The sequence below is a fragment of the Oncorhynchus clarkii genome, unplaced genomic scaffold, assembly GCF_045791955.1.
Source record: "Oncorhynchus clarkii lewisi isolate Uvic-CL-2024 unplaced genomic scaffold, UVic_Ocla_1.0 unplaced_contig_2101_pilon_pilon, whole genome shotgun sequence".
NCBI lineage: Eukaryota > Metazoa > Chordata > Actinopteri > Salmoniformes > Salmonidae > Oncorhynchus > Oncorhynchus clarkii.
Genome location: NW_027260991.1, coordinates 74,812 through 88,147, shown reverse-complemented (window position 1 = coordinate 88,147; position 13,336 = coordinate 74,812). Strand labels below are relative to the sequence as shown.

General features: G+C 41.8%; 2 protein-coding genes and 2 non-coding genes across 5 annotated transcripts in view; 2 read left to right on the top strand and 2 right to left on the bottom strand.

The window, feature by feature from the left end:
- Window positions 1-1,836: 1,836 nt before the first annotated feature.
- Window positions 1,837-8,432, top strand: LOC139402825 (uncharacterized). Of its 2 annotated transcripts, none has more exons than XR_011633273.1 (5): window positions 1,837-1,914; window positions 2,233-2,314; window positions 2,505-2,798; window positions 4,593-5,087; window positions 5,446-7,933. XR_011633273.1 is itself a non-coding variant. In XM_071146753.1 (5 exons), the coding sequence occupies exons 1-5, from the start codon at window positions 1,843-1,845 to the stop codon at window positions 5,841-5,843; spliced, it is 1,167 nt and encodes a 388-aa protein (XP_071002854.1). In that variant the 5' UTR covers window positions 1,839-1,842; the 3' UTR covers window positions 5,844-8,432. The 2 variants fall into 2 exon arrangements, 1 of the variants encoding a protein (XP_071002854.1); XM_071146753.1 differs by having other exon boundaries at window positions 1,839-1,914; window positions 4,767-5,087; window positions 5,446-8,432.
- Window positions 8,433-9,871: 1,439 nt separating this feature from the next.
- On the bottom strand, window positions 9,872-9,944 carry trnak-uuu (transfer RNA lysine (anticodon UUU)). The gene has a single exon. It is a non-coding gene; the product is annotated as a tRNA-Lys (tRNA).
- Window positions 9,945-10,556: 612 nt separating this feature from the next.
- trnat-ugu (transfer RNA threonine (anticodon UGU)) lies at window positions 10,557-10,629 on the bottom strand. Its single transcript has one exon. It is a non-coding gene; the product is annotated as a tRNA-Thr (tRNA).
- Window positions 10,630-11,935: 1,306 nt separating this feature from the next.
- LOC139402824 (E3 ubiquitin-protein ligase DTX4-like) overlaps window positions 11,936-13,336 on the top strand; it is a 34,144-nt gene continuing 32,743 nt past the window's right edge. Inside the window, exon 1 of the mRNA XM_071146751.1 lies at window positions 11,936-12,205. Within this exon, the coding sequence (XP_071002852.1) occupies window positions 12,120-12,205 (86 nt within the window). The 5' untranslated portion in view covers window positions 11,936-12,119. The remainder of the gene's footprint in view (window positions 12,206-13,336) is intronic.

Sequence of the window (13,336 nt, the reverse complement as noted above, 5' to 3'; positions counted from 1 at the left end):
ACCATTAACGGTGATATTGATGATTAAACTGATTTGGAGGACTCAGGTGTACAAATGGTTATTTTTCAAGGAAATTATAAAATAAAAATCCTATATCGTATCATCTCTATCCCTTATTATCGCAGCAAATGGATCAATGCAACAATGTATTCATTTTTTATAAATGTTTTATGTATTTATTTATTTGTATGTATCCAAAGAGTACATGGGGTACGCTGACAACCAAGAAGGGTGCAATTGCGGCCGCATTTCTGGGCGTTCCTACGATCAGGATTCCCGAGTCCTGAAACACTGGATCTCAGTGCAAGAGGTTCGAATCCAGGCTGCATTACATCCGACCGTGGTTAGGAGTCCCATGGGGCGGCGCACAATTGACCCAGCAGCGTCCGGGGTAGGCCGTCATTGTAAATAAGAATTTGTTCTTAACTGACTTGCCTAGTTAAATAACATGTGGGCACTGCATCTGCAGGAACCCCTCTTTATAATTGTACTGTACATTTTTAAACTACGACATGAAGGAGGCGGGGGGGGGGGGGGGCGCTCCAGTACAGTAGGTGATGCACAATAACGTTTGATGCCAATCACCGACAAACCCCACAGAAGAATGGGCGGTGGCGACAACCGTAGCTAGCTAGCCGTACACCGATAGACAGTGTCCTTCGACCCCAGCAATGTTTTCATGCAGTTCTGTTAACGGTGGGGGCAGGTGTTGGGCAAGCGGGAGCAAAGGACACTGTTTACCGGTGTCGCCGTCGTGGTTTTCCTGCTATCCCACCTTGGTTGTTCCCTCAGCTAGTGGAATATCTAGGGTTGCTTGAGATGCTAATAGATGTTGAGGAAGGAGTAGATTCAGTTGTGAAAGTTAACATTTAATAACACAGTACTATGCTTTCTTTAATATATTCACAGATGGATCTAATGACCCTAAAAAAGGCAGGACAGGAACAGCTTTTGGAGTTTAAGGTGGCAGTGACGAAAAGAGCAACAGGTCATTTATCTGTTTACACAATGGAGATATCCATACTCTTGGCTGCAGAGTGGGCGGAGGAGGTGAGGATGACAGGGCAGTCATCTAGTCTGACTCCTGTGCAGCGCTGATGAGCTTAAATTCATGTGTGTCTCAGAGAATACAGGGTGTATTGTATGAGGTCTTATAGTGCTTGTACAGGGTGAAGCAGACGGGGGTGTTTGTGATGTTCCTCTGGGTACCAGCTCATGTGGGAGTAGAGTGGAATGAGGAGGTGGATGCTATCGCCAAACAGCCTCTCAAACATCCTAATGTTGAAATGGATTTGTCCATCAGTAAAGCAGAAGCCAAGGGTTTATGAGAATAGTGGTTAAAAACTTAAAAACAAATGTCAAGAGTTGTGGAACAGGAAGGGAAAGGGATGACACCTGTATAATATCTAGGAAAATGTGGGGGGCAGGGAGGTCCACAGGCAGAGAGAGAAGGGAGGAAAGTGTAATCACAAGGCTGAGACTGGGAAACACAAGGCTGAAACTGGGAAACACAAGGCTCACCAGGACATTGAAATTGGTAGGAAAACATCCGACTGGGTGGTGTCATCACTGTCAGGAGGAGATGGAGACAGTGGAACATGTTCCATTTCATTGCAGGCAATATGGGAGGGAAAGGGGGAGATTAATTGTTAGATTTAAGGAGTAATGGGGTTGAAGAGCCAATATTAAGTGAACTGCTGGGGAAATCTTCAGGGGCTGTAGTATTTAATGATGTATTTCGCTTCCTTAGGGAGATGAGAATCACGGGTAGGATTTAGACCTTCCTGTCTCTGGTTAACACTCCAGTCCAGTTGGTGGCGGTAATGCACCTTAAATAGTCCAATGAAGAAGAAGAAAACGAAAGTAGTTATTTCTCAGAAGAACCAACGCTCATGGAGAAAAATCTATAGTTTGGTAAATTAAGTATATTCTATTGAAAATCTGTTTGTTTGGGGGTCGGGGGTGGAATAGGATACTTGTTTCTTAGTTTGTAAAGTGTATGTGATGAATGAATGTTGTTTTAATGGACGGCAATGGTCTGTGAAGAGAAAGTTTTTTCTATAGGGGTGTATAGTGCACACCCAAGCAGTAGTGCACACCGTAGCAAACCACAGCAAAACGTTATGCAACAAAGACGAGAGTTTCTTAGTAGGCTACTATTTTAGTGTAGGCTAAATAGTTTAGTTATAACAACAATAATCCACATCTTAAAATGCTTTTTCAATTTCACAGATGTTGAATCCTGGGGCAGTAGAGCACAGGATGGGTTGGAAACTCTTCTACTGTGTTTTTACATTGATGGTTGGCCTTCTTGGTACGATTTTCCTAAATGAATCATTTTAGATACACTATGTTCTTTTTGTGTGAACTGGCCTCTTGATCAACATCATTGAGTGTGTTCACTGTATTAGTCTAATGTTAAATATGTCGAGGATTTAGTTTGGCTACAAATATGTAAACATTATAATCCTTGTATTTATTTTCCTTCCCGACCGTTTCCACAGAATGCCCCTCGATTGGTAATGGTATCATTATTAAAACTGTGAATTTGAAGGACTCTGTCACTCTCCCTTGCAATGCAACCTGTGACATTGGCATCGTTTGGAGGATTGTGGATGGCCAGGTCGTTGCCAAAACTGATCAAGGAAAATTAATTGAAGGAAAGCGCTTTGAGAAGAGGGTGGAAATCAACAAAGACCTCTCTCTCACAATCAGCTCTGCGGTGTACAATGACAAGGGCTCATATGAGTGTATCTGTGATAATCAGATTGTTGCAGATGTGAAGCTAGATGTTCTGGGTAAGCTGAACAGACATGACACAACTTTACATATTGAATGTTGACTGGGAACAAGAACTATGACTACTTTAATCAGGGATAGATTTGAAGAGTTTACTTCCAAAATGCTATATCCACCATTTTTTTATAAGAAATGATTGGTTATGGGTACCTTCATGTGTGTGTAAAATATTACTGTTCTCAGATTTTGTTTTTTTCATATGTTTTTATTTGCAAAATCCGATATATTTTTTTTTTTGGAATGGAATGTTCGTATCCTGTATATTTGACAGTGATATGTGATCGTCTCACCTACACCTAGGTATCTTAAAGGGATACTTCAGGATTTGGGCAATGAGGGCCTTTATCTATCCCCACGGAGTCAGGTGAACTTGTGGATTCCATTTGTATGTCTCTGTATCCAGTGTGAAGGAAGTTAGAGGTAGTCTCGTGAGCTAACTAGCGTTAGCACAATGACTGGAAGTCTATGGGTATCTGCTAGCAGTTTTTTTGTTACATTTGACTGTAAAACATAGTAGTACTACTTATTTCTCTAAGAGGCGTTTTGAAAAAAAACGTGGTTATTTGTCTCTGAAATGAAACCATCCAGTGATAGATTTTAAACAAATACATTGAACAAACCCATACCATGATTAGAGAGTGAAAAAACATACCAATCTCTTTCATAATATCTAATTACAATAAAAGACCAACATCTCTGAAAATGGATATACAGCGTTTTGGAATGAAACTCTTCATTTATGCATTTGCAATTGTTGCAATATTGTAATATTGGCCAGACCACTGTTTTTCTGAAGTCAGTGTGTAATTCAAATTCTACATACTGTTGATTTGTGTTTTAGAGTTGTGATCAATGATAATAGTGTAATATCATTCTGTTCTTTACTTGCGTCTATTCAACTCATGTCCATTTATCCTTCATTCCCTGATCCTCCACTCCTCTCCTTTTGGCTTTCACACTACGCTAACTTTAACCCCCCAGCACCTTCCCCCTTCACTTTAACCCCCAAGCACCTTCTCTCTAACCTTAACCCCCCAGCACCTTCTCTCTAACCTTAACCCCCCAGTACCTTCTCTCTAACTTTAACCCCCCAGCACCTTCTCTCTAACTTTAACCCCCCAGCACCTTCTCTCTGACCTTAACCCCCCAGCACCTTCTCTCTGACCTTAACCCCCCAGCACCTTCTCTCTGACCTTAACCCCCCAGCACCTTCTCTCTAACCTTAACCCCCCAGCACCTTCTCTCTAACCTTAACCCCCAGCACCTTCCCCCTTCACTTTAACCCCCAAGCACATTCTCTCTAACCTTAACCCCCCAGCACCTTCTCTCTGACCTTAACCCCCCAGCACCTTCTCTCTAACCTTAACCCCCCAGCACCTTCTCTCTAACCTTAACCCCCCAGCATCTTCCCCCTTCACTTTAACCCCCAAGCACATTCTCTCTAACCTTAACCCCCCAGCACCTTCTCTCTGACCTTAACCCCCAGCACCTTCTCTCTAACCTTAACCCCCCAGCACCTTCTCTCTAACCTTAACCCCCCAGCACCTTCTCTCTAACCTTAACCCCCCAGCACCTTCTCTCTAACCTTAACCCCCCAGCACCTTCTCTCTAACCTTAACCCCCCAGCACCTTCTCTCTAACCTTAACCCCCCAGCACCTTCTCTCTAACCTTAACCCCCCAGCACCTTCTCTCTAACCTTAACCTCCCAGCACCTTCTCTCTGACCTTAACCACCCAGCACCTTCTCTCTGACCTTAACCCCCCAGCACCTTCTCTCTGACCTTAACCCCCAGCACCTTCTCTCTAACCTTAACCCCCCAGTACCTTCTCTCTAACCTTAACCCCCCAGCACCTTTCCCATTCACTTTAATTGTCATACATTCCATGTAGACCTATATCTAATTAAATTACTTTCATAATTGCACACCATTCAAGGCCCACCCCTCTTCTCCCTCCTCATCTAACAGTCCCGACAGAAATATCAGCTCACGTCGGAGATAATGTCACACTTCACTGCTATGGCTCAACCAATAAGCAGGCAACCGATGGTGAGATTTATGTCCAGTGGGAGAAAGATGGACAGACTGTGCTGAAGATTGACCCGACCAATACTACCTTTGGCCCTGGATTCATTGACAGGACATCAGTGACCAGGGATGGTTACAGAGAGGGTGACCTGTCCCTCACCTTCACCGGTGTACGCTCGTCTGACCAGGGGACCTACCTGTGCTTCTTCAACCGGGATAGTGACTCAGGATATCCACATGGAGTCACTCTCACTGTTAAAGGTGGGTTGTCTATTGAATGCATTGCTCACTTAAGTATTGTATTTAATATTCACTTTTTAACGTATAGACATTGTTCTTTGTCTTATTATTATCATAGTAGTAGATGTAGTGTTAGTGTAATATTTCAAGAGAATAGTATTTAGTCATGGCGGTCTTGCTGTTTTGTATTGTTGTCTGCGCTAGTTGAGATTATAAACTGGGTGGTTCGAGCCCTGAATGCTGATTGGCTGACAGCCGTGGTATATCAGCCTAAGACCACACCCCCTTAGGCCTTATTGCTTCGGTATAATATTGTTGTAATTTCCTTTATCTTTGCTGCACTAACACTACTATTTTCTATCTTTCTGTCTTTCTCTAGAAAAGCAATTGGAGCCTGCAATGACTGATAGTGAAAGGAGTAGGGTGCCATTGATAGTAATAATTATTCTACATCTGTTTATCATTTGTGTGCTCGGGTTAATGGTGATTCCCAAGAGAAACAGGAGACAGCCAACAGTGGACTTCACAGTCACTGGAAAAGAGGACAACACAGCATCACCAGCACATCTCTCCATCGAGGATCTTCCTGTTCCAGTTCAGGACAGCCAACCGTTGCCAGAAGTCCGAAGAATCCAGAGTTGTTCTGATGATCATCTTGATGAGACCACGTGTCCTGAGGGGATGGATGAACACACAGAGGAAGAGGAGGAGCTCCATCTCCCAGTAGCTGAAAGTGGGACACTGCTAGACCAGGAGAAGAGTAGCACAGGGAGTTGAGTTATGTATGAAGGTAGTATGTTCTGGTTGCCAACTTCTTTGTTGTCGTGAAATGTTGGATGAAATGTGCTATGTTCACTGAAGTGGATATGGATGTCTTCCTCTCATAGTTTACTGTATGAATCGGTAGCCAATGACTGTAGCTTGATGGGCTTGAATCAAATGATAGAGGGTTTATTTTATCTAGGGCCCAGTCTTTGCTGATGTCCTGTCTAGTCTTCCAGCCTCACTGGTGGCTTAAATTGTTTAAAGCTAGAGATTCTACACCAGCATAAGCATTTTATTGGGGGGTGAGAGGTATAAAGAAGGATCCTTTGAGTGTGTGAATATGAAAGGGAAGCTGGTAGGGTATAAAGGAGGAATCATTCATCTCTCTGGTGGTGGTGCTACTGATATTGTAACGGGAAGGTTTACTAGTCAAGATCAATGTCACATTTAATCTGGCCTTGCTTGATATCAAAGGGGATATCACAGTACGTGTAATAAACAATATCCTCACCAGAGGGCAGACGTACACCATCATTTTAAAGTAAACTATGATTATTTTGGGGTCAGTGATACACTTGGGACGTCCCTACCCTAAATCCTAACCTTAATCCACAAGCAATACTTTAATCCTTACATTAACTATTTTACATTTCAACTTCTGTGGGGTAGGCACGTCCCAAGGATCCTCGATAACAGATTCATGTATTATTATAACCTATTACATGATGCGTAATAAATATATGTATTTGCTAAATGATTATAAAGAATGTTTGCTATATTTACGTTTATTTTATCAAATGTAAGAAATATTATTGTTCACAAAGTGTAAACCTGTGTCGAAACTGTTTTGAGAAACTGGCGCAAGCACCTGTAACTTTTGTAATGATTGTCATTTTCGGTGAGTCTTTTCAGTGAGCCGGCTCATTTGGCTCCGAGCCGGTCCATATGTCAGATCTGGCCAAATTATTAGATGTCCTGCAAAAACAATGTAGTATTTTTTTTTCCGCACTTAAAAAAAATCTGTATGCACCAGATTGCCGTGACCTCCTCACTATTTATTGTGTCTGCAGTGAGGACTCACCCTCTTTACAATTAGTTTATAATGTATCTGCAAAAAAAATAAATAGCTCAAAAAGGAGTAGTAGCCGTATGCAAATCAGGGAGCCAAATGAACAATTCTTTCACCAATGTGATTCGGTTCCGTTAATTCGCTTACTACCCAAAGCTAAGAGCCAATTGGTGCTTGATCCGAAAATGTGGTCTGAGGTGCCCTATGGATGGTGTGACAGAATTGCGGGCCACCGGAGCCATGCAGAGACCAACTTGAGCTCCATCCCGTATCGCCATGGCCTCTCAAATGTTGTAATAATGCAGAGGGCATGATTGGTTGAAGGTAGGCGAGGTCGGGAGGTCTTGTATAAACATAAACTCCCTTCCTTGACAGCTGCACCATCGAGAGCATCCTGACCGGTTGCATCACCGCCTGGTATGGCAACTGCTCGGCATCTGACCGTAAGGCTACAGAGGGTAGTGCATACGGCCCAGTACATCACTGGGGCCAAGCTTCCTTTCCATCCAAGCCCAAAAAAGTGTCAGAGACTCCAGTCACCCAAGTCATGGACTGTTTTCTCTGCTACCGCATGGCAAGCGGTACCAGAGCATCAAGTCTAGGACCAAAAGGCTCCTTAACAGCTTCTACCCCCAAGCCCCCATAACTGCTGAACAATTAACCAAATGGCCACCCGGACTATTTACATTATTTTATTGTGTTACTTTTTATTATGTTTTACTTTCGTTTATTTGGTACATATTTTCTTAACTCTTCTTGAACTGCACTGTTGGTTAAACCTCTTTGGGCTGAGATCCCACTAACGGGATCGATATAACAACAGCCAGTGAAAGTGCATGGAGCCAAATTCAAACAACAGAAATCTCATAAGTATTTTAGACCATTTTAAAGATACAATTCTTGTTAATCCCACCACAGTGTCCGATTTCAAAAATACTTTACGACGAAAGCACACCAAGCGATTATGTTAGGTGAGTGCCTAGTCACAGAAAAACACAGCCATTTTTCCAGCCAAAGAGAGGAGTCACAAAAAGCAGAAAAAGAGAGAAATGAATCACTAACCTTTGATGATCTTCATCGGATGATACTCATAGGACTTCATGTTACACAATACATGTATGTTTTGTTTGATAAAGTTCATATTTATATCAAAAAATCTCAGTGTACATTGGCGCGTTATTTTCAGTAGTTCCTAAACATCTGGTGATTTTGCAGAGAGCCACATCAATTTACAGAAATACTCATAATAAACATTGCTAAAACATACAACTGTTATACATGGAACTTTAGATAAACTTCTCCTTAATGCAACCGCTGTGTCAGATTTCAAAAAAGCTTTACCGAAAAAGCACACCATGCAATAATCTGAGTACAGCGCTCAGAGACCAAAACAACCCAAACAGATTTCCACCATGTTGTGTAGTCAACAGAAGTCAGAAATAGCATTATAAATATTCACTTACCTTTGATGATCTTCATCAGAATGCACTCCCAGGAATCCCAGTTCCACAATAAATGTTTGATAAAATCCATCATTTATGTCCAAATACCTCCTTTTTGTTCACGCGTTTAGCCCAGTAATCCAAAATCATGACGCACCTGCAGACGAAAAGTCAAAAAGTTCCGTTACAGTCCGTAGAAAAGTGTCAAACGATGTATAGAATCAATCTTTAGAATGTTTTTATCATAGATCTTCAATAATGTTCCAACCGGAGAATTCCTTTGTCTGTAGAAATGCAATGAAAAGCAAGCCTACTCTTATGTGAACGCACGTGCTCAGCTCATGCATCTCTGACAGACCTCTGACTCAATCCCCTCTCATTTGCCACCCACTTCACAGTAGAAGCATCAAACAAGGTTCTAAAGACTGTTGACATCTAGTGGAAGCCTTAGGAAGAGCAATATGACCCCATGTGTATTAAATAGGCAATGAGTTGAAAAACTACAAACCTCAGATTTCCCACTTCCTGGTTGGATTTTTTCTCACGTTTTTGCCTGCCATATGAGTTCTGTTATACTCACAGACATCATTCAAACAGTTTTAGGAACTTCAGAGTGTTTGCTATCCAAATATACAATATTTTACAATATTATATATATATAATATGCATATCTTAGCTTCTGGGACTGAGTAGCAGACAGTTTACTCTGGGCACCTTATTCATCCAAGCTACTCAATACTGCCCCCAGCCATAACAAGTTTTAAGGTCTACACGTGTTGTATTTGACCCATGTGACAAATAAAGTGTGATTTGATTTGATCTTCCATCACAACAGCCCTGCGCTGCTCCGCATAGTATAAGAAGTATACATGCCCTGACTTCTGTAGAGGCCATATCACGGTAAATGCTTGACAGCCAAGGCAGACATCAGATTGAACATGTAGCGCCTTTGATGGTTTGGCATTGCGGTTGTGGCGGAGGGATTTCATGACCTGGCGGTGGTTATGTGCCTGCTAGCTAAATAATGTGAGGCAAGAACACACCAACTAAAACACTGTCCCTCGTGTAAGTTATAAGAGAAGTCGACGCTTTAGGTGTAATTATTGCGTTAATGTACTGTTACTATAATGTCACACAACGTATCAGACTTGTTTGCAGCTATCCAATACAACTAGATAACGTTAGCTAACTAGAGAGCACGGGCGAGCCCAGTCCGTGTTCGCTAGCTCGATCGGAAAATATGGTTGGCTTTCTTAATTTCAGTTCACTTATTTGAAAAAATGTTAAATATCACACATTGTATTGTGTATTAAAAAGAGTCCTCTACTTGAAAATATGTTTTTGATGGGTTTGTCGAGCTAGCTAAAGTTAACAAGCCTAACACCAGATGTAACGTATTTCCCAACATGATTCCAACTAACCTCAGTCACAGAAGCTATCGAGGCCGATAATAATATTCGTTAACATTCGTTCTGTCTGTGCAGATGAGGAAGGCGCTAGCAACTGAGAGCATTAAAAAAAAAAGATACCGCCCGAACAGGGACTTGAACCCTGGACCCTCAGATTAAAAGTCTGATGCTCTACCGACTGAGCTATCCGGGCTCTGACTGGCAGAGAAAGTGGAAAGATTTTGATTTTAAAAACTCGTAGGGTAGATCACGTCTCGACTTGCTTGGAAAGTGACTATTCCCTGCTACAGCGCATTGTTTCTGTGTTGCTCAGCTCAAGAGCTAGGGGGCACTTTTCAACCCCATAGCTAACTTTACTGTAAGTGTATTGCAGGCAGCATCGTAACGTTTATACCACAGATTAATAGAGTTTTGGTTTTACCCACAGGGACAGTTATCGTATCTTTGGTTATACTAACGTTAATTTAGCTAGTTACTGTAGCTACATCATAGCTCGCTAGTGTTCCATTTCATTCTGTGGTCGGCTAACCTAGTACCGGCGCAAAGATACACTATTGGCCATGTGTATGTGTCAATATGCACGGAAAAGCTATTGTCAGCCTCTGTGTTGTTCCTTTAATCTTCATTTATTGGCAATTCATTGTTTTCCTCTGATCAACATACGTCATTTATTAACGTCATTAACGTGAGCAACAAAAAAACTGAGATTAATGCATCGTGGCAGTTTTTTTTTTGTCCTGTCCAAGTTTAGGACGTGAAAGACCGACGTGTTGATCCGATTAAAGGAAAAAAAATAAAAGTGTACAGGCCCCAGCGAGATTTGAACTCGCGACCCCTGGTTTACAAGACCAGTGCTCTAACCCCTGAGCTATGGAGCCCTGTTCTGTTGAGGCTGAAACGCAGACTGTTTTTGACTGTGACATAGTTTTTCGTTAGAATTCTATAAGCATTCTGAAAACATATATGGTTGCTTGCAAAGACCTCAATTGATCGATTTAATTTTATTGTTAAAACATCCTTATATCAGTATTTTAAATCAACACGATAAAGACAACAACAATATCCTGCATTCTGACTTGCAATGTGTTTTCAACTGCAACCACTAGATGGCGTCAAAGAACGACATTTGTCAACAAGAAATTCAGAAGTTGTTTGTAGCCTGTCATTTGTTGCCCTCAAGTGGATAATTAAGCAATAAGGCTTAATTGTGGTATATGACCAACATCCGCTGTCCCTGTACAACGCAACGCGGGGTGCCTGGATGCAGCCCTTAGCCGTGGTATATTGGCCATATACCACAAACCCCAGATGTGCCTTATTATAAACTGGTTACCAACATAATTGCAAATTAGTCTTCCAAATGGACAATGACACCAAGCATACTTACAAAGTTGTGGCAAAATGGCTAAAGGACAACAAAGTCAAGGTATTGGAGTGGCCATAACAAAGCCCTGACCTCAATCCTATAGAAAATTTGTGGGCAGAACTGAAAAAGCGTGTGCGAGCAAGGAGGCCTACAAACCTGACTCAGTTACACCAGCTCTGTCAGGAGGAATGGGCCAAAATTCACCCAACTTATTGTGGGAAGCTTGTAGAAGGCTATCCTAAACGCTTGACCCAAGTTTTAAACAATTTAGAGGCAATGCTACCAAATACTAATTGAGTGTATGTAAACTTCTGGCCCACTGGGAATGTGATGAAGGAAATAAAATATGAAATAAATCATTATCTCTACTATTATTCTGACATTTTCACATTCTTAAAATAAAGTGGTCATACTAACTGACATGAAACAGGGGATTTTTACTAGGATTAAATGTCAGGGAATTGTGAAAATGTATTTGGCTAAGGTGTATGTAAACTTCAGACTTCAACTGTATATACAAGTAAAATAACACTGCAACTAACACAGAATGGGCACACAAATAAATACACCTGCAGTTGGCACAGCCTGTAAGGCAACACTATACACCTTGCTATGTTTGTGTTTGCCAATGCATTTACAATTTGGGATAACTTCAGGGCAGATCTGCACCAGTGGCGTACTACTACTTTGGGAATTCAATGCACATGACTGGCTTGCTATAGGCAGCCTCCTATGGCTTTGGGCGTGGTATAGAAATAGAACGGAGGTACCAGCCTCCGGGATGGAACATATTCAGTATCGGAATACAGAGACGGATACGTATGGTTAGCCAGAGGACATCAAATATGTCCAATATTTGCTTTGGAATACTGAATCAATTCCACCATGGAACTCGAATTCGATATCCAATAAATACGCGCAGGAATTGAATTGAATTGTATTTTATGGATTTATGAAAAGGCGTATTTTTTTTCCATCACTAAAGCCACTTGAGGATTGTAAATGAGAAACATGCGTGTGGAAGACGGGCGGATAGTTAGTCTTGGTTTTGAACCCATTTCTAAAACCAAGCCTCCAACGCAACGAACGTAAGTAACTAGTGAATAGGCCAATATATGTGATTTTCAAATACCAATAAAATGCTGCGTTTGTTGTTTGCGTTTTGATTGTGTTTATAAAAAAAGGACTAGCCCGTGCGTAAACATGCGTTCCAAATGCTCCATGATCACAATACATCATAATAACTTCTATCATAACAAGTCGCCTTTCTCTGAACTTGGACAAGTCAATAGAGGCTATAAAAAACCTATATAGATACCGGAAAGTTTTCTTCTTGAATGGTTTCTTTCTTGTGCTTAGCCTAGGTAGTTGTGTACAGTAATTTACACAATTTGTTTACTTGAAGCCTAATGTAGCCCATCTCCCACCCGTGGGACGATACAGTTACAGTAATGATATGTAATAAACATGTTCAATAGGCCGACTGTACTGTTTCTAGGCAAAATGACGCGATGATTAGCCAATGATCACAAAGAGCTGAGTAATCGCCCACAAACATGTTGTGCCAGGCTTCATCCCAAAAAAATGGTAGTGAATGAAATGGGATTGTCCTGAATGAAACTGTACACCCAATCCGTTCTCTCTGCGTAGCATATACCTGTCCAGCCGGTTTCAAAGATTTGTGAAAGCTAGATCCGGGAGTTACGGGTATTGGTAGGTAGGTCTATTACGAGAGGGGTGTTGGATGTCAGTTTGGAACAGTTCAACACACGACGCCCCAACGACTGGAACGGAGCTCCTTTCTCTCGCCACTCCAGAAGTGTAGCTTGGTCTCGCCACTTGCGCAACAAGTGACTCTGGCAAAGGGATTTCTAAGATTCAGTCGGACACATTTTGTTTCTTTATGCTAGAACGTGACTGAAAATCAAGGCTTTCAACGAGAATAACAGGAGCACTCTCTCCGTTTCTTTGCCTGTCCACGGTTTATGAAGGCATCACAACCGGCTATAAAATCCGATTTCTCCGTGTTCGACCATGAAAGTGACACGGATGTTTGTGCCCAGATGCTGCGCTCCTTCACATTACTGACTAAATGTAAGATCCTCTTTGTTCATTTAGGGAGACCTGTATTTGTGTGTAGATATCACCTAGCTACAAGCCCATATAACTTAGAAACTACGGGACTTCGTGATGGCTAGATTGAGCCAAGTGATGTTGGA

Bases quoted from the DNA above. Each gene is read 5' to 3' on its own strand.
- LOC139402825 (XM_071146753.1), top strand. From the start codon at position 1,843: ATGAAGAAGAAGAAAACGAAAGTAGTTATTTCTCAGAAGAACCAACGC. The intron at 1,915-2,232 runs GTAAATTAAGTA...TCAATTTCACAG, and splicing joins GGAGAAAAATCTATAGTTTG to ATGTTGAATCCTGGGGCAGT. The intron at 2,315-2,504 runs GTACGATTTTCC...CCGTTTCCACAG, and splicing joins ATTGATGGTTGGCCTTCTTG to AATGCCCCTCGATTGGTAAT.